Source organism: Apodemus sylvaticus, chromosome 20 (assembly GCF_947179515.1).
Source record: "Apodemus sylvaticus chromosome 20, mApoSyl1.1, whole genome shotgun sequence".
In the NCBI taxonomy this organism is placed as follows: domain Eukaryota; kingdom Metazoa; phylum Chordata; class Mammalia; order Rodentia; family Muridae; genus Apodemus; species Apodemus sylvaticus.
Window position 1 is genome coordinate 23075547 of NC_067491.1, and position 24234 is coordinate 23099780.

General features: G+C 39.9%; 1 protein-coding gene across 33 annotated transcripts in view; it reads right to left on the reverse strand.

Annotated features, from left to right (window-relative positions):
- Osbpl8 (oxysterol binding protein like 8) overlaps positions 1-24234 on the reverse strand; it is a 209546-nt gene that overhangs the window by 161668 nt on the left and 23644 nt on the right. For all 33 annotated transcript variants that reach the window (XM_052164856.1, XM_052164854.1, XM_052164845.1 and 30 more), the window contains one exon: positions 8010-8115. In XM_052164856.1, coding sequence (XP_052020816.1) covers positions 8010-8051 — 42 coding nt within the window. In that variant the 5' untranslated portion in view covers positions 8052-8115. Of the gene's footprint in view, positions 1-8009; positions 8116-24234 lie in introns of those variants that run through there.

The window sequence follows — 24234 nt, forward strand, 5'->3', positions numbered from 1 at the left end:
CATACATTAACTCACCTCCTATGGTTCATGTATCAAAGCCCTAAGCTCACAAACTCACAGATAGAAAATACTATCAGACACCGAAGCCTTGAGTCCACTACCGCTTAAAAAAAGAAAAAAACTAGACTTTTCCCAAATATTAGTTTCTGTATCCTTAAAAAAAAAAAAAAAAAAAAAAAAGACACAGCTGCCGCAGACTCCTCAGGTCCTCTTTTATATATCTCTAATTCCTTTCATGTATTTTCTCTATGGGGACTGCCACCCTACAGCTTAAACTGTTGTTTAGATAGCATGTTCTCTAATGTGACCAATAGCTTCTACTTCCTTTGTCAATCCAAGTTACAACTGCAATCTCCTAGGAAACATGTAGGAACTAGTGTAGGAACTAGTGTCTGCATCTCACCCCCTGAGATCTTAATTCACATGAACAAAGATGCAGCCATGCACTGGAATTTCATCAAGCACGCTAGACAACTCCAGTATTCAGAGTAAACTTGGTAAAACAAACCTGAAATCACAGCAGAGGTAGCAGGCTGGCCACAAGTTCAAGACCCAGACTACATAGCTAGTTTCACACTATCCGAGGGTACACAGTGAAAACCTATTTCAAAACAAAACAAGAAAGAAAAACTCCAATGTTTGGCTGATTGCCATTTTAATATTCTACAATTCTCTGAAGATGATTCCTTAAATCACATCTCTTGGATTAGTTTCTTGCTCATTTGAGCGGGGGTCTCTATGTAGCCCAGGCTGTCCTGAAACTCTTTACGGTAAATCAGGCTTTCCTGAAACTCACAGAGACCTATCTGCCTGCCTCTGCCTCCCAAGTGCTGGGATAAAAAAATGCACACCACAATGTCTGGCATCTGGTTCAAAAAAATGTAAAAACAAAATTCCAAATAGTAAAAACTAGCATTCAAGCCCCACGTGATCTCATTCTAGGATAGGTGAGATGCAGGACAAATGTTTGACCTACAGAGCCAAAATGCACGCCAGTTGGCTACTCAGTAATTATGTGGCCTTAAGAAACTAATTTACTTTTGTCCTTATCCATTATATAGAACTGACAGTTTTCTCATGAAGTTGCGAGAGTTAAATTAGCTTACTGGAAACCACTTAAAACAGTTTCTGAGTCAGGGTAGACATTTAATTTCCATCTTAGTTGGTGCTCATAGCTCTTGGCGTATTTTCTGAAAATTCCTCTATTGCAGCAAACAGCACTGCCCACAAGCCCAACCTACTCTCAGCAGTGCAGGCAGGAATGCGGGACACTGCTCATGGACTGTGCTCAGCGAGGCAGGTTAAGTTACCAAAAGCACAGGTAAGTGTTTAACCAGAGCAGCTTCCCTGCATCCAAGGATGCATCCCCCCACCCTCCATCCATCCACCGCACACTCGGTCGTCCTTAAGCCTGGTTCCCTTCCTCCGTGCTCCTTCCTCATACTGAATCTGATATCAAGCTGCACAGCTATAAGGAAACAAAACCTACTGAATCCAGGTGAGAATATTGTGACTGCTCCATTCTTGTTAGATAAAATGGTAAAGATTTGACTGGACTTCCCCTCCAATTTTATCTTCATGTATGTCTAACAGGTAAGATTTCTATTTCTGTTTCTTTTTCAACTACCCAGCATGCAAAATACTGTTATTGAGAAATCTCCCACGTGTGTATCACTGCACCACCCTCTCTGTCTCGCCTTCCCAGGGCCCCCACAGGGGAGAGGCAGTGCTGTTGGTCCTGCCCTTGCTCCCTCACTGCTCTTGTTTCTGACACCTTCTCTCTTCCTTCCCCACACAGTCACCTTCATTTTTCACATTATAAAATTTCTAATCCCACACACTTCTTTCAAAAGTTGTATGGGGATCCTTTGTTTTACTGATAGTTATTTTGAGATGGATGTACCCAATGTTAACTGCCGTAGAGACCTTGGCCTACTCAGGATTAGTTACATCCTGCTTAAGCAAGCCTTAGAGCTTATGAAAATTAGTACTTAGTGGTAAATATGAGAAATCCTCAGTCCATCTGTTTAAAACCTGGATTTTTATTTATCTATACTAAAAGAAATAAGCCATTAAATCCAGTTCCCCTCAAGCCTATTTCAGCAAAACAAAAAGTTTTCTATTTCAGTTTTCTGGTTAAAGTTGTGCCATCAACACTGATTATATGATCCCTAAGTACATACCATTTCTGAACTATGAAAATGACACATGCAGCAAAGATGAGTGAACCCCTCAAGTCCCATGTTCAGAATCCATTTTTTAAATTTCAGGACATTGTTGGAATATTTGCTTCACATTAGTCATGCTGTAAAGGAAATAAAGTTAACAGGAAAGAAAACCCATGTTTAAATAAAGGAAGTCAGCCCCCACTCACGACGATGACGACGACGACAACCACCACCACCACCACCACCACCACCACCACCACCACCACCACCACCACCACCACACATCCACGAAGTGGATGGATGCACAAGGCAGCTGCAGAGCAGGAAGTACTAAAGAAAATGGATAAACCTCTACCAGACAAGCTTTCATAGGGACTCTCCAACTCTTCCACACAAACCACAGGTTATGTGTTCTGAGGATGAAGAGAAGAAACCAACAGCAGACATTTATACACAGGTGCAGCAGCACAAACTTTGGAGTCCCAGCACCTGGAAGGTGGAGGATGGCAGTGAGCTCAAGGTCGTCCTTAGCCATGTGGTACATTACGGTCCCCAAAGGGCTACATACTGAGCTCAGGAACTGCCTGAGAATGACCAGATTTGACTTCTAAGATCTTCCTCCCTAAAGTTCCTTAGGCCAGTTCACTTGCAAGAAAAAGAGACGAACTGCAAGTAAGAAACACCTTGCCAACTGCCTACTAGAAGCCTTCAAAAGGTGTACGGGTGGTGGTTCATGCCTGCAGTCTCAGCCCAGCTGAGAGGATGCAGGATTGCTAACTACTGGTCTGTGTTACATTGTGAGTTCCAAGCAGAGCAGTGTAAGAGGTTCTTCTTTGACAGCAGCAGCAACAAAGTAGACGCTTATTAAATGCAGGATAAGTATGACAGCCTGCCACAGCCTAGATAAGCCTAAGGAGACATGGTAACATGCAATGTTATAATAACTTATCAGGTCAGAAAGGTGGCTCAATGAGGAGTAAGTCAACCTGGCAACCTAAATTCAATCTCTAGGACCCACATAATGGAAGGAGAGAAACAACTCTTACAAGCTTCTCTCTGACCTCCATTAAGTGCACCACACACATGTGCACACACAATTAACTGAGGATTTATTAATGATAATTTATCAATGAGGGCGTGTGGGGCATGCCCAAAGTCCTGTGTTTGATTCCAAGACCTCCACAGACTAGACATGGTGGTATGTGCCACTGCTTAGGAGACAGGCAGAAGACAGAAGTTCAAGATCACCCGCGGGGATATAGTAAGCTCAATGTCAGTCCTGAACTTAAAAAACCAGAACTGAGGGATGGCTTGGAGAAAGAGGTGCTTGCTCAACAAGCAGTAAGACCCTCAGCGTCCACACTAGAAACGCTTAGCACGACAAGCGGAGCCTATAACCTCAGCTCGTCCAGGCGGACACAAGCCTTGAGCAAAGCTTACCTGGTCACCCGGCCTAACCAATCAGTGAGTGCCAATAGCTCTTGGTGAGAGATCCCATCGCAAATAATATGAAGAACAATTGAAATAATCATTATTCTCTGCCCCCCCATATGCATACTTGTGTGTGCACAGCCATTCACATATGCCAACAGGTACACATGCATATATCACACATACATGTCCATGTGTAGGTGTGTATATAAAAATCAGTATAGGTTCATTATGTCAAACGTACCATACTAAATATAAAATAATAGGGAAGTAGCTTTTCTGCAATTCTAAAAGAAAATCACCTTAATAGTAAAGCACTACAGACGGAAAAGGGCTCTTCCTTCAGGTAAAAGCACGTGTTCTTGCGGAGGATGCAGGTTCCATTCCCGCATCCACATGATGGCTCACAGCATTCATAATTCCAGTTCCAAGGGATCCAATACTCTCTTCTGATCTCTCTGGCACCAATATACAGACATACATTCAAGCAGAACACCCACTCACATAAAATGAAACAAATCCCTTTTTTAAAAGGCCAAAATAGACTGTGGAAAAAATTAAACTAAAAAAATGAAATCACAAGATTTCACAAACATACATTGGAATAACTACCAAATCAGTATACAGGTAACAAGAAAGTAAGAAAAAGCAAAAAGTATCAAACACCATAGTATTATTATAAAGATAATTTTGATCTCACATTTTGTGAAAGCCTTTTAGGAATCCAAAAATCTTAGGACCATACTTGAAGGTTCCCAAGCAGGACTGGGGATGTAGGTTTAGTAGTAAAGCATTTGCCTGGCATATTCAAAGCCCTGGGTTCTATCATCACCAATGGGGAAAAAAATCTCCAACCAGGAATGCAAATCAAAACACAATTTCAGCTAGGAAACCTGCTGATATATTGTGTAGAGAACTGGCTATTTTTCTTGTAACTAACTCTTCTTTTCCCCAAATTTATTGAACCGTCTCACTGTGCATTGGAATATTTTATTTTTTAAAAGTAGATCTACTTTGCATATCAACATGAAATTATGTAATTCTAAGGGGACATTGACTTTTAACGATATCGTACTTTTTAAAGATTTACTTTCTTTTGCGCATTAGGGAACATACAGTGTGTGGGGGACACATAGCAAACAGGTGGAGGACAGAGGATAATTTACCAGCGCCAGATTTTTTCCTTCTAGCTTGTGTGTTCTAGAGATCAAATTCAGGCTGTCAGGCATGGTGGCAAGTGCCCTTACCCAGTGAGCCATTCACCAGCCACATACCTGGCAAATAAACACTACTCACTTCATTTCCAACCCAGTATATTCAACTTTTACTTTCAATTTTAACACCCAATTCCTTGGTGATCCTCACCTACTTAATCCTGAAATGTCCTGCTCATTTTCAATCAAGTGAGTCCTCCCTACTTCAACTTCTGCTATTCACAATTCAGTCTCTTAGAGCTTTTCCAGGTTAGAACGATGGCTCGGTGAATATGAGAACTAGCTGCTCTTTCCGAGACCTGGGCTGACTTTCTAACCCCACCTGTCTTTAACTCCAGTTCCAGGAGATCTGTTGCCCTCCTCTGGCCTCCACAGTACCAAGCAAGCATGTAGGCAAAACACCCATACATGTAAATAAAAATCAAAAACATAAAGCTTTTACAACTATCCAGTGTACATAAATAGATCTCACAGACTTCTCCTCTTACTGATCTTTAGAGAGAATTCTTTTTAAAGAAAATTCTTTTAAGTCAAAGACATACTAAAGAAAAAATAGTAGCTTTTATCTAATGAATATTTACAATGTGTGCAACATTATAATAAGCAATAAAAGCCTCATTTCTATTAATACAATCACTCTGGAAGACAGATGTTACAATTATCATTACAATTATCATCTTTATAATTCATAAAGAACTGTAACTCTGGAAATTTTATTCATTACCCCCATCACACCAAGGCAAAGCTTTTTCCTTTTTCTTATGACAGGGTCTCACTAGTAAAACCTGACTTCAAATGCATAATTCTCCTGCATTAGCCTCCTAAGGGCTGAGATTACAGGATTACACCAACCTGGCCAGCTCAGCTCAGATTTCCAGCTAAAAATCTTCAGATCCCAAGTTCTCACCACCTCTTTTGTATGTCGGCTGGCTCAGGGCATTAAATCCAAAGGTGCTATTTTGTAAATAAATAACTCAAAAGTGAACCATAATACCAGCTTTAACTTCACATTTCTGTAGTTTATTGAAATTATCAATATTATTCTCTCTACAATAAACTGTAGTATGTCACAGAATAAATAATTAACAGGAACAAAACCCCTTCTTTTCCAACCTCTTTGTTCTAACTTCTCAAGTAGCAGAATTTAGAATTAAAATAAAAAAAAAAAAAAAAACCACTGAGATTTTATTAATACAGACTCTGGTACAGAATTTAATACTATTAATTAAAGTTTTATTTACTTTACTAAATTTCCTTTCTGTTACTGTGATAAAAGACTTGAACAAGGACAATTTAAGAAGGAAAGAATTTATCTGGCTTACACTTTCACTGTCCATTCCCAAGGAAAGTCAGAGAAAGAACTCATTCTCAGCCAGGGAGCTCAGTAGAAACCCTGGAGGAGTGCTGCTTGCAGCTCCTCCTGCGGAGCCCTCTGATCCTTTCATCACTCAGAACCTCCTGCTCAGGGAATGAATGGACCTCCTCACTTGGGCCCTTCTATACCCAAGCCCCATTATTGACTTTTTTTTTTAATCAAAACTAGGACAAACACATTTCAGCCATAAGAAGAGTGAAGTAGTTTTCCAAAAGATGATGTTATAGTCAAGTAAATATAATATGCTAAATATAAGGTTTATTGTCAACTTTTTCTGAAATGATAAAGATAAAATAAGCTACCATCAGTTGTCCCTTTCTAGCCAGCTACCATGTCCTGTGTAAGCCAATCTTCTCTGTTAACAAGTGATCACTCTTAAGGTTAACATTTTTTTTTAATGTTTAAGGAACCAAAACAAACCTGAAGCAGAAATTCAAAGCGCATTTGAATCAAGTTAATCCAAGTCATCAAAGCTGCATACTGCAGTTATTACACTGTTCTTACACTGGAGCCTGAACAAAGAACATCCACCCAAATAAAGTCTACAAACACCTAGAATGAATAGTAACTCATTTCCATAGTAAATTAAAGACAAAAGTGGGCCCATGCCTTGTTCCAACAAGAAATTTTCTAAATAAGTAAACAATCAAACAAACAAAATCTAGGGGTGGTGATTAGCTTACTAGTAAAACATCAGTTCCATTATCACCACAAACAAAAACCACACTCAGAAACACACACAAGTAAATGATCAAGTTCCACCCTGACTACACTGTACTGAGGACACCTTTACTTTGGGCAAGAGAAACACTGCTAACAAAGCTTCTATCAATCAATATTTAACAGAATGATTCAAACCTAAGAGTTAAAATGGTTACTCTGGAGCAAAGTCATTTTTATAATGACATATCATCCACCTAATCTATGCTAGTGACAGTTTTTGTTTTTCAATTATGGGATAGTATATACTTTACTGCTATCTACATATACTTTAATTCCAGAATCTAATTCAGAAAGGATCACTTATTAAACCTTCAAATTTCATAATACTATATAGGGCACTTGCTCTTAATTCTTGATTAGCTTAAATGTTTCATTCACTCCCCTTGCTCAGAGCTGCACATGGTTTGAGATTTAGAGGTATTTAATGTCCTCTTCGATTTTACTAAGAGTCAAAAAAGGTTTGAAGAGCAATACTATTATTATATTATATATAGTAAAACTATTACATCAGAATGTCTAAGACAATATGGCTAGGAGGAGACAGAGAAGGATAGGAAGTAGAAATACCAGAAACTCGATAGGGCTCTGCTCCAACAATCTTCAAACAGCCTATAATTCTCACAACAACACAGGAGTTTAAGTATTATTTTTAAAGCACTTTAAGTATGTTGCTTTTGCAAGGCGTGTGGCACCTGCCTTTAATTCCAGCACTTGGGAGGCAGAGGCAGGAGGCAGAGCTCTAGGAACTCCAGTCCAGGCTGGTCTATCACAGTGAGTTCACAGACGGCCAGGGCTACACTGGGAGAGCCTGTCTCAAAAAAAAAAACAAAACAAAACAAAACAAAGCAAAACCAACCAACCAACCAAACACACACACACACACACACACACACACACACAAAACCTCAAAAAAACACAAAACCACAAAAAACACAAAACCACACACACACACACACACACCAAAAAAACCCACAAAACCAACCAACCAAGTAAAGAAGCTTCGCTTTCAGTGACTGCTTGCAGCAGCCTCTCCAGCTGTAGATGACATGTCCTTATTTACTCACCGAAGTAAATAACATAGTTTGTTAAAATACTCACCGAAGATCTGTCAGGTTCTCCATCTGCTAAGCCTGCCTCCATAATGGATGATAAACTTATGCTTTTCCTTCCATTAATGGTTAGCCATCCTATAAGTCTGGAAACCCTAGAAAAAGAAAATTTGTATGTATTAAGAAAGTAGAAAATAAATCATGAATTACAGCAGAGGGGGGAAATCATTTTATGCTAAGGTTACTGAAAAATTCAACAACAGAAATGGATTTTGAGAAATGTTTCTTTTTGGTCGTTTATTTATTTTAAGAATTAATCTGGGGCTGGAGAGATGGCTCAGCAGTTAAGAGCACTGACTGCTCTTCCAGAGGTCCTGAGTTCAGTTCCCAGCAACCACATGGTGGCTCACAACCATCCGTAATGAGATCTGACGCCCTCTTCTGGTGTGTCTGAAGACAGCTACAGTGTACTCACATATAATAATAAATAAGTCTTTGGGCCAGAGTGAGTGGGGCCAGAGAGAACAGAACCAGAGTGAGCAGAGGTCCTGAATTCAGTTCCCAGCAACCATATGATGATAGCTCACAACCATCTGTACAGCTGCAGTGCACTCATATACATAAATAAATAAATCTTTAAAAAAAAAAGAATTAATCTGTAGAGAATTAATCTGGCTCAGTGGTTAAGAGCACTTGCTGTTCTTCCAGAGGACCTGAGTCTAATTCCTAATGTCCACGTAACATCTATGACTCCAGCTGCAGGGGATCCAACACCATACACATAACAAAATAATGACCATAAAAAACTTTAGGGAAAAGATAAGTATCCCAAGCAAAAAGAAATACCCAGAAGCAGGATTAAGGCACTGCAGCCATCCAGCATGAGGAAGCAGAGCCACAGGACCGACGAGGCCCCGAGAACAGAGTCACGGCATCGCTCATGCTGCATCCTAACACAGTTCTGTCTGTGCTAATGGAGTAAAGAGAAACTCGTTTATTTCATGAAACATTCAGATTAGAACTGAAAGACTTGGGCATCCCTTCAAAAGAATACTATATACACAAATATAACAAAATCTTATATACAAGTATAAAACGAATAGACTAATGTCACATCAGAAAATAACAACATGTTATTAAAACTTAAAAACAAAGAAAGGGAAGTGGATAGGCTGGAATGGGATTTGGAGTTGGTGATCTAGGAAATAGTTGGTATAGGATGTGATGTGTACATCACCGACATGTAAATAAGTAAGACTGCAAAGTAGCTAATGCCAACCAACAAGTACTGATGTCCAACATTGGCCTAATAATGAGTCTATCATGATGCAGGCGTGGTTACCTGTGACCTCAGTACTCGGGAGACTGAAACAGGAGGATGACTAAGAGTTTAAAGGCTACCCTTGGCTATATTTACAAGATGCTGTCACCAAAACAAACAAACAAAACAAAACAGAAACCTAACTCCAACAATTAAAGGAAAAAGCAATTAATAAAAGAAGCTCTTGGACATATACCCAAAAGATGCCCCACCACACCCCAAGGACCTGTGCTCCACTATGTTCATAATAGCTTAATTCGTAATAGCAAGAAACTGGAAACAACCCAGATGCCCCTCAAACAAAGAATGGATACAGAAACTATGGCTCATTTACAAAATGGAATACTATTCAGCTATTAAAAATGAAGGCATCATGAATTTTGTGATATATGGATAGAACTAGAAAATATCATTTGAGTGAGATAACCCAAACCCAAAAAGGCATGCAGGGTATATACTCACTGATCATTAGCCATAAAGTACAGAATACCCATGTTATACTCCACGGGCCCAAAGAACTTAAACAAGAAGGAAGGCCCAATCAAAAATGATTGAATCCCACTTAGAAGGGGAAACAAAAGAGTCATAGGAGGCCAAGAGGAGGGAGCGATCTGAGGGGCAGAGGAGGAGGAGGGAATTGAGGAGGCAGAATCAGGTGCAGGGAAAGACAGGAAAGAGGCCCAGAGGGCCAGGAGAATGGATGGAAATGTGCAGTTGCAGAGGGGTTGGGGAACCTCTAGGAAGTCCCAGACACTTGGGACGAGGAGGCTCCCAGGAATCAACTAAGACAAGATGCCTAAGAGTGGGGACATGGAACCTGAAGAGGCCACAACCTGTAGTCAGGCAGGACCCCCAGGGGAGTGATAGGGACAGCAACCCACACACAAAACTTCTGACCCAAAATCTGTCCTGTCTAAAAGAAGTGCAGGGATGGAGCAGAGACCAAAGGAAAGGCTAGACAATAACCTGCCCAATTCAGAACCTATCCCACTGGTATTATCTCTGCACATTCCAAATGCTACCATGCAGATAGGTGAGCAATTAAAAAAAATTAAGTGACTTTTCCTCACTGAACTTGGTAGAGTAGGTGTAATTACCCTTGCCCTTTTCTAAATGACTTTTCAAATATCTAGAGAACAGCATATAATAAATAATGATGACACTGACCTTCTTGTTTTTAATCATTGGCTCTAAATGAAAGTAATACCTTCACTATAAATGTTTTATCATCCCACAAAGTGAGGTAGAAAGATGAAGGCTATGTTGAAGTGAGTTACATAAGCCTCAGACATTCCAAAATCCCTTCTTCCTTACTCTAGCTAAAAATGTGTTATTCTTTCCAATAAAATGTTCACTTAGAGCAATAGAGAAGACTTGCATATAATGCACTTGACACATAACACGAGGATCTGAATTCCATACCCAGAAGCCATGTTGAAAACCTACCATGGTGGCACATGCACGAAATCCTACAGCTAGAAGAGTGAGCCAGGACTTCCCTGAGGCTCACTGACTAGAAAATTGAGCCAAGACAATGATCTCCGGGCCCAGGGAGAGACCCTGCCTCAAAAAAGTAGAGCAAAAATTGAGACTACCCAATGTCAATCTCTTGCCTACACATACGAATGCATACATGTGCATTCATACACAAGAAGATAACACACACACACACACACACACACACACACACACACACACACACGTGCACAAAAAAATTCATGTAACTGAGCCTTATATGTTTTAAACTTTTATTTCTGAGGGTAGGGAGGGGCATGTTATTAAACCACAGCACATAATCTAGGAATGATCTTTATAGTTTTAAAGGGTTATAAAGAAAAAAAATTGAATCAGTGAATAGGAGAACAAAAATAACACAGGACACTATGTAGAAGTCTAAACTACTAACTAGCTTTGATACTGATGATAACTGAGTGTCACATGAATGTTTTAACAAAGGGTAACCTCATAGTGGGGAATTTAATGATCAAATGGATAATCGTCCATTCTGTGATTTCACGAAGTCTTTACCCAGGCATTCCTGGGGAATAGGTTCATGAACAAAGTGGCCATCTTGGCAGGGATAGAATTAGGGATCAAGAATATGGCTTTCTACTCACCAATATCCAGGCAGCAATTGTTTCCTGAAGCATGGCTCACCAAGAATTTGTACATACATATTCTGAAAAAGACACCTCCTATATGGCTTCTCCACTAGTTGGGATACAAAGCTCTAGAAGTACTAGTTCCACAGAGAGGAATAATACATTCTGAGACCACAATAACAATCTCACTTGACTAGAGGTTGAAACTATAACCTAGCCATGTGAGGACATCAATGCCTCAGAAACAACTGACTCCAATTACTACAAGGACATCACACTGGTAAGAAACAAATGTAAGAAAGGCTACCTCTAATGTATACAAAAACTCTTAGAAATCTCTTCACATTAATAATTCTTATGATTAATGTCAGTGAAAAACTATAGTAACACAGTCCAAATACCACAACCAGACAAGATGCTTACAGAGGATAAACAATATAAAATGGATAGACTAGAAGATATAAATATATGTGTGCTGTGACTACATAAGATATAGGAAACTCTAATTTCTTATTTTGAATATGTGCATGTATAAATCAAGTAAGTTTGATTTCTTTCCTTCTTCTCATTGGCTTGTCATGTAAGATATCCTGACCTCATATTATATTTACAGTCATAATTAAGTCTGTGTCAGTATTGAAGTTACAAGCCTAACATCATTCCTATATGTTTATGCATCTTATCCTAGAAGAAGAAAATGATTATTATGTTGTTTACAAGGGAGTTGTACCATGGTCAGATGAAGTGTGGCCTTTCGGATCAAGCATCTTATTAGCTTACTGTTGAGAGAATATCTTGTGTGTTGTCTAGATACATCACCTGTTAATTAAAAAACCTATTGCCTATAGGAAAGGGTAGAAGGTAGGACAGAAGAAGGAACAGAAAGAATTGTGTGGGATAGAGCCAGGCACAGGCACTGGAAGATGTAACAAGACAGGTCCACTGAGCATAGGTAACCAGTCACATGGCAAAAGATAGATTAGAATAAATAGGTTATTTTTTATATTGCAGAATGGTTAAATGATCAAACGAGCTCCTAAAGAAAGACAGTTCTTTCATCTGCTTGGACAAGGAGCAGATAATCATCTTTAACTGATCTGTGCACATTGCACACTCTATACATTAACACTAAACTATATATTACCTCTGAAAGCTTTGTATTCACAGAAAAAACAATTCACCTGACAAGATTCACCCATGGGGATGCTGAGATGCTGAAGCTTACTGTTCCAGCTCCCTGCATGATTCTACTTCAAACTGCATCAATGCTAATTCCTTGAAATTCTACATCCAGGACAGCTTCAGAGAAAGCTGCTGACCCCAACTAGTCCAGTATCATAGACTGTTCCAGTCAGGACTTCAGTTAAGCCCTGAACTTTCTCAGCACATAGAGACTGGATAGCAACTATTACAGCTGGCTTTCTGAAGACTAACCATTTTCCCAATTTTCTTGGCCCCCCCCCAAAAGGAAGACTATGTTCAAAATCAACAAGAAGCCATCATAAGAGAACTTCATCTCATTCCCAAGAGGTGGGCTAAAGGAATTTTGGTCACTCAATACATGTTAGATGGTTGTTATCCTTTAAAGGGGGCTGGTTCCAAGTACTTGTAACCAAGACATGGTCTTAGATGGGGAAGAAACACTATAGGGAGCTTAGACTTAAGGGTGATTAAAATACAGGTTATGTTTGACAATTCAGATATACTACAAATAGTTGGTCTTCAAACACCTCAGAGATCCACAAAAAAATGCCATTTAAAATTGATTCATTATTAAAAGATCTTTCTGACTATGATACAGGTCTGCTCCTGACAGTAAGCTCATTCTACTTCAAGGAAGGTGATGAGCATCAATAACTTCCATACGGAATTGTTTCAAGCTAGCCACTGGGCAAAGAAAATGTTCATGCTTCAATTACAAACAAAATGCTGTCCAGAAAGGATGAACAGACACAGGGAAGTCAACTGCCAAACTCTGCCAAGACAGGGTGAACAAGTCATTCATAATTCCTGCTTCACAAAAGTTATGCCAGATATACTGGGCCAGAAGGCTGAAGATGGATGCTACAACATTACAGAGACAATCCTAGGAAAAACTGTTCAAGCAGTCAACTTTGTCTATCTTTTATATAATCCTGGAAGCTACTTGCCTACACTTCCTACTTCCTCAGGTAATAATTATTCCTTCTCAGGTCTCTGATGGTTTTGTTTGTTTGGTTTTTTTTTTTTTTTTTTTGATTTTGGTTTTTTTTCGAGACAGGGTTTCTCTGTATAGCCCTGGCTGTCCTGGAACTCACTCTGTAGACCAGGCTGGCCTCGAACTCAGAAATCCACCTGCCTCTGCCTCCCAGAGTGCTGGGATTACAGGCGTGCGCAACCAATACCCGGCCTCTGATGGGTTTGAGATCTAGAGACAATTAAGTCTGAGTTATTCAGGATTTAAGATGTTTTTAGGTTAGTAAAACAAGTTAGGATAAAATTTGAGTTACATACAAAACTTTGAATACACCAAGATAGAATAGATAATAGAATTTTCCTTGTAAATTTACATCATACATTATAGTTTTCACAATTATTATAATTGTATTCAATTTATATTTAAAAGAAAAACAGCCCTTTATTGGACTAAAAGGGGGAATTTTAGAGAGAGAATATCTTGTATCTTGTATATTGTATGGATGCATCATCATCTATCAATTAAAAATCCTAACCCTAAGGTCTACAGATAAGATTATATAAGATTAGAAGGTGGGACATCCAGGAAACAAAGAATTCTGAGATAGAGCTAAGAATGGGAGATTTGTCCAGGAAGATGTGACAAGACTGATTCACAGTACCTGAGCACAGGTAACCAGCCATGTGGCAGAGTGTAGACTAGAATATAGGTTATCTTAAGTTATGATCTAGTCAGAGAATAGCCTAGCTATATAGCCAGGGTATTTGTAAATATATTTTGAGTCTGAGTCCTACTTTTGGGAGCATAGGACTAGGAAGTAGAACCAAAATTAACTTCACCAGTTTACTGGGCCTGTATGATGATATTCCTGGTTGTCAACTTGAGTACATCTAAAAGTAACTAAATCCCAAATGGCTGGGCACACCTGTGAAGAATTCGTTTTTTTCTTAACTAAATCATCTGCAGTGGAAAGATCCACTTCTAATTCAGATCTGAGAAGAAAAAAATCCACCTTTAATCTGGGCCACACCTTCTGCAGGCAGCCTAAAAGACATGGAAGAAGGAAGTTTGCTCTCTGTCTTTGCTTGGTTGCTGTCTCCTCACTAGCAAGTCCACTCCTTCACTAGCATTAGAGCCTACTTCTTTCATGAAATACATATATAATATATACATATATATGTATGTATATATACATATGCACATATTGTGAGCTGGGGAAGATTCATTCTTTAATTCTGCTCCTCTTAGAGAACCCTGACTCACACAAACTTTCATAACAAACTACCACAGACTGGAGGCCTAAGCAACAAGACTGGAAATCCCAGGACAAGGTCACAGGAAGTGAGTTTCCCAGGCCTCTCCTCTTTGCTTGCAGTCAGCCATCTTCTCTCTGTGCTTGCCTATCTTTTGTATATATCTGGAAACATTCTTATTATAAGAACATTAGAAACTTTTAATTAGCACCAACTCGAATAACCTCATTTTACCTTTAACTTTCTGTTCTTTTAAATTCTACTTATCATTATTATTATTATTATTATTATATGTTCACATATGATGGGGGCATGCACAGGCTATGGTGTGTATGTGGAGGTCAGGGTGCATCTTATACATGGTTTCTCTCCTTCCACTGTGGATGTAGGGCTTGCTTGCATTCAAGCACTTTACCCACTGAGCCATCTCAGTGATCCTTCACTTTACCTGTTTAAAGACCCTGTGTCTCCAAATACAGTTACATTCTGAAATACTGAAGGTTTGAATTTCATTGTGAATTAGTGTAAGGTAGAAGTCAGTCCACAGCAAATATGATATACAGAAGCATGTATGGGTGGGTGTCAAGTTGATTTTATACAACAACTTGGCTACACTACAATAATCAGATATTGTGTCATGTACAATTCTCAATGTTGCTGAGGTGTTTTTCAGATGTGATTAACATTTAAACGCTCAAAGTAAAATAGGTTAATTTCCACAATGTACAGAACTCAACTAATTAGTTAAAGGCTATTACTATTAAATTAATATTAATAAAGACTGACATTCTCTAAAAAGAAGCAATTCTGCTTCCTGATTCCCTTTCATTCAAGATGCCAGTACCAACTCTCTAGGTTTCCAATGTGCTTTGCATATTTCATAAATACACTCCTCACCGTCACAATGAGCCAATTCCTCAAAATTGGTGGGGTAAGTGGGCTTCATCTAACCAGCTGGAGCCTTGGTGAGAAACTAACTGAGGTCCTTTAAACAAGAAGAAAGTCTGCCTTGTACATTTTAGAGGTTTTTTTTTTTTTTACTGTTTTTAGGTGTGTGTGTGTGTGTGTGTGTTGTTAACATAGGATGATCTTGACCTTTGATTCTTTGGTCTTCACATCCCACATGGTAGATTATAAGCATGCATTCAGTTTAATGCAGTGCTAGGACTCAAACTCAAAGCCTTCTGTATGCTAGGCAAGCATTCTATTAACTGAGCTATACCCAGATTTTATTTCTAAGCCTTATAATCATATTAACCAATTCCCAAAATCAATCGTGTGACAGCCTACCCTACCAACTCACTTTTACACACACACAGACACACACACAGACACAGACACACACACACACACACACACACACACACACACACACACACACGGTGCTTACTGCCACACATCCCCACCATAATAATGAACTCTTATCCTTCTGGAACTGTAAGTCCAAAATAAATCTCTGTATAAGTTGCTTTGGTTATGATGTTTTATCACAGCAATAAAAAAAAATAACTAATGTGGCATATATCCATATGGTACCTGCATGGGCACAAGTAACATGATGCAGTTCATCATTCATTCTCAGTGCCTTTTGCTTTCTTCTGAATTACAGAAGTTAAAGGCATAAGCAATACACTTTGTAAACATCTTGGTCTCTGAAATTCTTAATGATTTGCATTGAGACAATGTAATATTGTACATTACATTTGGAAGGTTCAAAGGAGACAGAAACCAATCTGTTTTTCATCTGGCCATAGTAAACATGGACTTTAATAACCATGAGGTTTTGGAGTGATTACCAAATGGTTCCCTGTCAGCTACTCATTTGGCACTGCCAGACAACTACAATAATCACTGGTGACAAAATCAAAGGGCAGAAAATCATCTGCTTTTACATCTCTCATTTTCCCAATAAACTTATCAGCATCCAATTCCTCATATTCATTTTCTTTTGCTTTAATTATCTGTAGTAATTTGTTTTTCTCAAAAGCCATCTAACCTGATCATTTTTAAATAGTGCTCAGTGCTAAAAGAGAAAACTCAGGCAGGGAAGAGCACAAGATGGGTGGTGAGAATCACGTACGATGGAAGACCTCAGAGATGAATCAGAGTCAAGACCCCAGTAACAGGAGGGAACAGCCAAACAACAGTCAGGGCAGAAAAGTCAGTGAGGCCACCGCCTCTGCAGCTGGACCACCCAGCAGGCATGTTCACAGAACACAACGGATTCCTGTGGCAAGGTTAGTAAGGAAGTAGATGGTGAGCCGTGAGAAGAGAAGGGCGGCTAACTTCTGAACCGGTCAGTCTGGTAGGACAAACAGGACTTTACCCTGAACAAGACAGAAGGTTACTGCTGAAAACAACATACAAATGAAGATTCAACATCTGTGGGATTGCCTTAGTTTCTAGCTCTTAACAGTGACAATGAGTACTTACTGCTATAATCTACATAAGAGACAATGATGGCATGCATCTGAAAGGCAGAAGACATGGTCGATGGTGCCAAATTTATGTTCTCTGACTATATAGTCAAATTATTATTGATGAGCCATATATAGAGTAGGTTGGAAAACCTGGCAAGGGTTTTTGCCCTAAGCAGCTGAAAATACAGTTAACCACTAACAGGTACTCAGTATATAGTAGGAAGACTTGGGAAGACCAGAAGTGGATATGAGCTTGTCTCCAGGTGGACACTCAATGAGACGGCACTTACACCACTGAATGGAGATATCAAGAAAGCAGCTGAAGACCGGGAGAGGGCTCAGGTGTAAGAGCAGTTGTTGCTCTTGTAAAGGACCTAGATTCAATTTCCACTACCCACAGAGTGGATCACAGCCATCTGAAACTTCAGTTCTAGAGGACTCAACACCCTCCTCTGACCTCGAGCTCCAGGCATGTACGTGATACATATATATACATTAAGGAAAACATTCATACCATGAAATAAATCTTCAAATTTAAAAAAAAAAAAGGCAAAAGAAGCAATTGAGCATGAAGACACGACTGACATCTGCAGTGACATCTGCACATGTAACCACCGAAGTGTAAAGTAGACGAGGGCTGCCTGGGAAATGGGTTGCAAGCTCAGTTCACGGCCATGTGTTTTTAAGGATCAATATTTATCTTTTTTTAAAATCTCCTTTTAAGCAGTCAATTTTCTATCCTTACTCTTTACAAAGATAAACTCACTCTACAGAAAAAGGACACATGCACACAAAATAAAAATCTCAACACATGTAATGATAAAGGGAGCAGAAAAAGGAAAGCCTAAAGCTAAGACTGTGTCTTAAATTCATCAACCTTGAAAACAGTTAAACACTGCTAACAGCAAAAATCCTCAAGGGAGAAGGCGGCCGAGCCTCCCTGGTCATGGGTGTCACCACTCATGACGCATGAACAGGATAAAGCGGTGTAAGCGAAGGCCCGGCTTCCGCAGGTCTCTGCGCCCTCACTAGTTCCACAGCCTGGCCGGGTGCCTCAGGCTCCCTAATGAACTGTCCTCAGAGCCGGGAGCCAAATGCACACTTGCTCTGTTACAGCACCTGGAGAAGTATACGCTGCGGCCTAAAGTGTCTGTGCGCTCACCTCAGAAGCTCTAAGAAGTGAAAAGTTAAAGACATTTATATAATCCTAAATCTGAAGAAATGGAAGGGTATTTTTTTTTAATTGACAACAAGCTTAATGGTCATAGGTTTCAAAAAACAGGCTTAAAAAGAAAGCATCTCCTCTGTTATTAAGCAGCTCTTCAAAATGCCTTGACGCCATAGACAAAATAAGACTTGTTTTAAAAAGACCATGCCCTTTCTTTTGGTATATCTAAAAACACTGCCTCAGTCTCTATAGTTAGCCTAATAAAGTACAGAAACTAAGTTTTATAAAATTTATTTTGTATTTTGGGCTTATCATTTTGGTCACAGAGAAAAGGGAGAGAGAAGTACGTCCGAGACAGGCTCATGCCGTCTGTGACCATCCAGTATCACAGGCCCCCCAGAGGTGGATCAACACAGGCTCATGCCGTCTGTGACCATCCGGTATCACAGGACCCCAGAGGTGGATCAACACAGGCTCATGCCATCTGTGACCATCCGGTATCACAGGCCCCCAGAGGTGGATGGAGATAGATATGGATGGTTTGGATCAGCACAGGCTCGTGTACTTGAACACCTGACGCTGCTACTGCTGAAGGAGACTACAGCACCTTTGGAGGCTGGCACAAGCCACAGAAATTAGCCCTGGGCCAAGTGAAGGCTACTGCAGACAAGTCTCTGTGAGTTTTAGAGGGGTTAGGTTTACACAGGGAGACCTGGTCTCAATTTGCATCCATTTGTCATCAAACCTTTTAGCTAACTAGGAGGACATACCCTTTCAATCTAACTAGCCTGCAACAAACATCACATTTAAGGTGAGATACTGACTGCTTCCCCTGTCATTGTAATGTGGTATATGGTGCACCACCATTCCCATTAACCTCACAGAAGGGATCCTAACAGGGTTAGAGAAAACCAAATTTACATTCTAAGAAATGAAAGGACAGAAAATATATTTCAAGATAATGTAACTGCATAAAAAAGAATATACAAATTGGTAGAATTAATAACTGTGTATAATGACTAATCTCAGTCAACTTGGAGTGAGAAATGTCTAGGAGTTTAAGCACAAGGCTAGCTGTATCTATGAGAACACTTCCAGACATAAACACACACATAAAGGTCTGACAAAAATCAACAGTGCAATCCTTTGGTGGATCAAATTTCTTAAGTTAGACTACTGGTAAGTTAATACTGGAACTGTGAAGGATGGGGCCTAGGGAGGAAGCAGGTCAGGAGGGCTTTGAAGGGCTTCTTCTGGCTGAGGCCACTTCCTGTCACTCCTGTCTGCTTGATGGCTGCTGTGAACCGACTTTCCAGTTTCCTCACCTGCTCTCTCCATGAAACGTTGGAGGCTCAGACCAATCCAGTGAGCTGACCATGGACTGAAACTATGAACCAAACAAGTCTTCCCTTATAAGTTGTCCTCCTAGGTGTTTGTAACTGAGATCAAGGTTAACACAGTACAGTTAGTGAAATTATTTATAAAGAAAATGGACTTCATTTCTACATATCAGCAACTATGAGAAAACGATTCAATTTCTAATTGAATATCTATCACATACTTAGAAAATAAACTCAATATAAATAGGAAAGACTTCTACAATGCATACAAAGTTGCAAAATGTCAGAAAAGAAATAAAGAAAATCTAAACAAATAAGAATAGACCGTGTTCCTGGCCTTGATACTTTTAAAGTGTAAGTTCTCAGGCTAGGGAGATGGCTTGGCAGGCAAAAGCACACACTGCTGTTACAGATGCTCCAAATCAGCTCAAAGTGCCTATGTAGGGTAGGGTAGGGGTTCTCAACAACCCGCTTCTCCAGTTCCAGGAGAATCTGACTCTACTGGTCTCCTTGGGCACCTACACTCATCAGCATACACACACACACACACACACACACACACACAATTAAAAATCAAATTAAATGTATTAAAAGTTGTTATTTCATTCAAATTCATTTATATACTCAAAACTGCAACCAATCAGCCGGCAGACTCCTTTTTTTAAAAATTAAACATATTGATTTTATAAATGATATGTAAATTCAAATGGGAACAGAGGACCAGAGTTCACTCTGAACAGATTTCTTTTCTTTTTTAAAGAAAGTGAGTAACAAACAAACCCTTTGATCGTCCCACCACATACTCCACCTTGTCCGTCTCTCCATCACACATTCGTCTACTTTAGTAGCACCTGCGGCAGCTGCTCGGGTGTCTGTCTGCTGACGCCCCAGGCTGGCCCATACAGTTGTGAACTCATCTGTATGAACCACTTTTGAATTACTTCAGATTTACTTTTATTTTTTTAATATTCTCTCTCGTGTGTGCTGTGTATGCATGTGTGTGTGTGTGTGTGTGTGTGTGTGTGTGTACATTTTGAGTGCAGGAACCTGGAGGGACCAGAAAGGGAAATTTGATCCCTTAGAGCTGGAATCACACGAGGCTGTGAGTCACCCAACATGACTGCTGGGAACAAAACTCTGCTCCTCTAGAATGCTCTTAACTGATGAACTATCTCTCCAGTCCCAAGTACGATCACTTTAAACTGCAACTAAGTTGTTAACTAGAAGATCTCATGGTCTTCACAAACTCTGTTGACTTTCCTCCCACTGACATCGGTGCTGGCAATGGAATCCATACCCTCTGCAAGAAGAACCGCACCTCTTAACTGCTCAGCCATTTTTCCAGTCCCCAAAAGGCTACAATTGAAAATAGTAAAATAAGTGAAAGTTGAATTGTTATGCAGAAAACAAGAGTAGGTGAGACTCCTGAATATAAAATGTACTAAATGCTTTTTTTTAATTTGTTTTTATTTTATGTGTATGACTGTTTACCCAACTGTGTATCAGTAGACCACATGTGTGGGCCTGGTGCCCATGGAGGCCAGGAGGGACACTGGATCCCTCAGACAGGCAGCTGTGAGTCCCCATGCAGGTGCTGACACTGAAAGCAAGTCCTTTGCAAGATCAACAAGCACTCTAAACTGTGCATCCATCTCTCTAGCTCCTCCAGTGAGTGTTTTAAAAGATGAGATTTAAAAAAAAAAAAAAAAAACAAACAAACCAAAAAAAACCATGAAATTAACAGAGACAACTTTCATTATCATCTCAAAGCCTAGTGGAATTCTGAGTTCACAGTGTTAAATGAACCCTTTAACATTCTTCCCATCCCCAGTTGTAATAACATGGTCTTGTAGGTTTTCCTTATTTCTCTCATGTGCACTGCACAGCTCTAACAAAGCTGCTTCCGTGTCTCATCCTCTCCCTGGCTCCAGCTGCCATCACAGGCCGATCACTCCCAGTCCCTTCCCTAGCCTTCTCAGCAGTTCTCTCCTGAAGGGCTCACCTCAACCCACCAAGCATGCCTTGTGGCTTTCCCACAGCAGAGCCCTCGGTTTCTCATCTGCACTCCTGCGATCCTTCCACTTCTACTAGTACTTTTTAAAGAGGCAAGCTCTGGTGTCTTCAGTTTTGTGCCATCTATTATTTTTCAGAACTATAAATCCTATCTTGTCCTTTGTTTCTCAAAATTATGTAAAGGTCTCCCCCTCCGGTCTTCCCACTACATCTCTTCATGACCTAATGCCTGCCTGTTGTTCAAACTTTGCCCAAACATCCCCTCTTCTGGGAGAAAGGTCGATGATAGAAAGGTCTCTGCCATTGAGCTATACCCTATGTTCCAGATTTCACATTTAAATCCTGTATTTCTGACACACAAACTTGAGTTTCTTCAGCCCCAAACCACCGATCTTCCTAAAAATTAGCAAGCTAGTTGGATGTGATTACATATGCCTTTAATCCAGTACACGAGAGGCAGAGACAGGTGGATCCCTTCTAGTGCAGAGCCAGCCTAGTCCACACAGCAAGTTCAGGACCATAGTGGACTATCTCAAAATAAGGAAAACAAAAAGCAAAAACTACAACACAGGCTGTTCTTCTATGATGTCAATACATGAAACATGTCTCAGAAAAAATAAAAATATTATATAAATTCTTAGGTCAGTGGGTGAGGCACTGATTGGACCTAGGTCCGGATCCTAGCAACCACATGATAGCTTACAACTATCTGTAAATCCAGTACTAAAGAATTCAACACCATCTCTGGCCTCCCTGCTCTAGAGTACTATATGCATATTGTACACAGACATACAGACAGACAAAACATCCATATATATAAAATAAAGATAAATAAAATCTCAAGAAGTAGTTTTTAAGTCAATAGAAGAACTGAGATTAAAAAAAAAAAGAAGCACTAATTTAAAAGCAGATTAAAAATTTTAGAGCCAGAATTATAAATTACATCTCTAATTCCAGCACTCAGAAGGTTAAGATTCTGTAATAAGGCAGGATTGCTCTTAATAAGGCAGGATTGCTGTGAATGCAAAGCCATCAAGGGCTACAATATAAGAAAGACACTGTCTTAAAAAAGAAAGGAAGAGGAAAAAGGATATATATAGCTAGTTCAAACAAGATGGTCAGTTCCACTAGCCATCAAAGAGATGTGCAGAGAAGCCACCATGACACACTACTGAAGAATGACAAGGATAGCTACAGTACTTTTAAATAACAATGTAAGTGTTGACGAAGATGGGCAAGAACCAAATAAAACACTCCTCCATTATAGGCCTCAGAGAGATGTAGCCAGCCAAAGACCTATAACAGACTTCATTTCTATAACAGCTTCATTTATAATAGGCAGAAATATGAACAAACCAGATGTCTGTTAACAAGGGAGCAAATCAATGACATGCAGTGAGCCAGTGTCCCCATAAAAGGAAGCATGTGAAAGGGACGCTGGGCAAAGACGCCAGACAGAGTCTATCTCTACTTCTAACTGATGAGTGAGAACAGGCTGAGACAGAGCCCAGACCAGCTGCTCTCTGGGGGAAAGCGGGCAAGAGGAGGGAAGAAGGGAAGAGGCAGGTGTGAATTTTAAAGGGCTACTGCGAAAACTGTTTACATTGTGGTACTAGTTTCATGGGTGTCTACAACTACAAAACTGCAAACTGTTGTTTTTAACTTTTTAATTTCATGTACACCATACCTGAATAAAGTAGTCTGGGGGGTTTAAGTTGTGTTTTAACATATGAAAACAATTATACAAAAACACACCACACACACACACACACACACACACACAGAGAGAGAGAGAGAGAAAGAGAGAGAGAGAGAGAGAGAGAGAGAGAGCGCGAGCACGAACTATCCCCAAGCAATGCTGCTGGGCATCCTGTATATACTTTTTTTTTTTTTTTTTTTGATTTGGTTTTTTCGAGACAGGGTTTCTCTGTATAGCTTCGGCTGTCCTGGAACTCACTCTGTAGACCAGGCTGGCCTTGAACTCAGAAATCCACCTACCTCTGCCTCCCAAATGCTGGGATTACAGGCGTGCGCCACCACCGCCAGGCATATACTTTTAATCCAGCACTTGGAAAGCTGAGACAGAAGGATCATCAGGACTTTTAGGCCAGTCTAAAGTCTGTGTTACATAGTGAACTAAGGCCAGCCTGGTGTATTGAGATCCTGTCTCAATACACACACACACACACTTTTAAAATGATAGGGAATTTTCGCACAGCTAAACCTAAGACTATGCCGTAAGAAATGCATGTGGTGAATGAGAAAGTCCATTTGCTCTGTTGCCCTGTCTGTGAAATGGAAGTCACAGCAGCTGTGACAATTAGATGGGGCAGTTAATCTTAACACCGCATGGATGCTAGCAACTCATATTAAATCTCATGTCTGCATTAAGGTAAAGCAAAGACAGTGAGAGTTACATGGAGGAAATGATGAAGGCTTTCTAGAGGAAATAATTTTGGACACAAGTTTTGAAAGGAGAAA